This window comes from Camelina sativa, chromosome 1 (assembly GCF_000633955.1).
Source record: "Camelina sativa cultivar DH55 chromosome 1, Cs, whole genome shotgun sequence".
NCBI lineage: Eukaryota > Viridiplantae > Streptophyta > Magnoliopsida > Brassicales > Brassicaceae > Camelina > Camelina sativa.
This window is the reverse complement of record NC_025685.1, coordinates 3,969,907-3,971,578: the sequence shown is the minus strand read 5'-3', so window position 1 is coordinate 3,971,578 and position 1,672 is coordinate 3,969,907. Positions and strand designations below refer to the sequence as shown.

Below are 1,672 nucleotides of genomic sequence, written 5' to 3'. Positions count from 1 at the left end.
ATGTAGTGTATGTACTTTCTTCAAAGGGAAGAAACACCATGCGTACAACTAAACTTCCTGGAATTTTAGAGAATATGCGATGTTATAATATATAATATACTTAGTCGCTCTAAAAATTTAACATTTTTTACCAAAATGACTTGCCTAGTTTGTCGACGATCCCATAAACAGCCTGATTATAAGATGTATCAAACCATACCAGGACCAACTTTTCACCTTCTTGGAGAATCAACTTTCGGAAGGACTGAAAAGTAAATAGCATACACATGTTCGAGAGTTGCTCATCGAAATCCATGAAGGTCCCGGGTCTGTGACATCACAAAAATTGTTGAGAACATTACGAATATATCAAAGAGTTACGAATGCTGGTAAGGAGATCGAGCAACAGAGAGAGCTCATACCTGAAAGGAAAGAGATCCGAACTTTTGAAAACATCAAAGAAGAGAAAATAAGCCCAGTATCCAATAAATAAGGAACCTCCATATGCAACTTGGGACAGTGCAAAGATTATCCCTTTTTCCTACATATGTTGAAAATAATAATTAGATCTTAGTTCTATCATATAAGTTTCTTCAAGCATCGCTAGAAACGAAATGGAATGGTAATAGAACTAATTAACTTATTAACACACAAATATGTACCATGTTGGTTTGCATGACTATGAAAGAGCACAAAATAACACAACGTGAAATTGTAGCAAAAATCTCAACAGTAAGCCGCAATTTCAGATTCATCAATGTCTGCGAGAGGATATACAAAGGCTCAGCCAATAGCTCCAGTACACATGCAAATCCTGCCAATTAAGTAGGTTAGTCCTTGAGAAGGAAAAAACAGATTTATCCTCCTGCTATACATTCGCAGAATCTAAATTTGACTAGTAAGAGAAATCTTATAAGAAAAAGACAAGAGGTATAATAAATAGGAAAGGACAACAAAGTACCGTGAATCAAGATAGCCTGCGCATAAGTATCGGAGTAGCAAAGGTTCTGCCACCATAACACAAAGACGCAAGCTGCAATAGTAATGGCGATTCCGAGTGGAAATGTCACCCACGCCACTTTCAATAACCGGATCCCTTTAATGTCAGCGCGGAAGCAAGCACGCCGAAATCCCTCCCGGCTGAGGAACAAGACACAGGTAACAAAAAGATGGAACTGGATCGCGTAGAGCTTCATCGCAGCGAAAAAAAAAAACATAGATGGGAGTTTACAATTAGCATAAAATAAAACGCATTGAATTAGTGGAAGAATCCACGTAGCAAGAGTAAAAATCAAGCAGAGCTAAGACTACTTATAAAACATGAGTAGCTAATATTATATTCCACGGCTAAAGGTTTCGGGAACGTAACTGCAATAAGTTTTGCTACTTAGGCAATAAGGAAACAAACCCAATTGAGCCTTTCCATCAAGCTAAAATAGTCAAAGCACCTACCTACATTGGCAAAAATCTATCTATTCGACCCTAAAATATATATAAACTGGGGCTCTCTCTCTCTCTCACTCTCTATTACCGCATAGTCTTCTTCGGTTAGATGCCTCATGATCCAGGAATTGACTGTGAACGAGATGCTTCTGGAAATAAACTGCGTACCTAAATTCCAAAATTCGATCAAGAAAAAAACGAAAAAATCCTTAATTAGAAGCAAATTACACAGAGCGAGAGAGAGAGAGAT

At 37.7% G+C, this 1,672-nt stretch overlaps 1 protein-coding gene across 1 annotated transcript in view; it reads right to left on the bottom strand.

The window, feature by feature from the left end:
* LOC104761007 (protein RFT1 homolog) overlaps nt 1–1,672 on the bottom strand; it is a 5,167-nt gene that overhangs the window by 2,454 nt on the left and 1,041 nt on the right. The window contains exons 2-7 of the mRNA XM_010484058.2: nt 1,511–1,590; nt 941–1,169; nt 642–793; nt 402–520; nt 145–308; nt 12–57 (exon numbers count right to left, since the gene is read on the bottom strand). Of these exons, the coding sequence (XP_010482360.1) occupies nt 12–57; nt 145–308; nt 402–520; nt 642–793; nt 941–1,169; nt 1,511–1,590 (790 nt within the window). The remainder of the gene's footprint in view (nt 1–11; nt 58–144; nt 309–401; nt 521–641; nt 794–940; nt 1,170–1,510; nt 1,591–1,672) is intronic.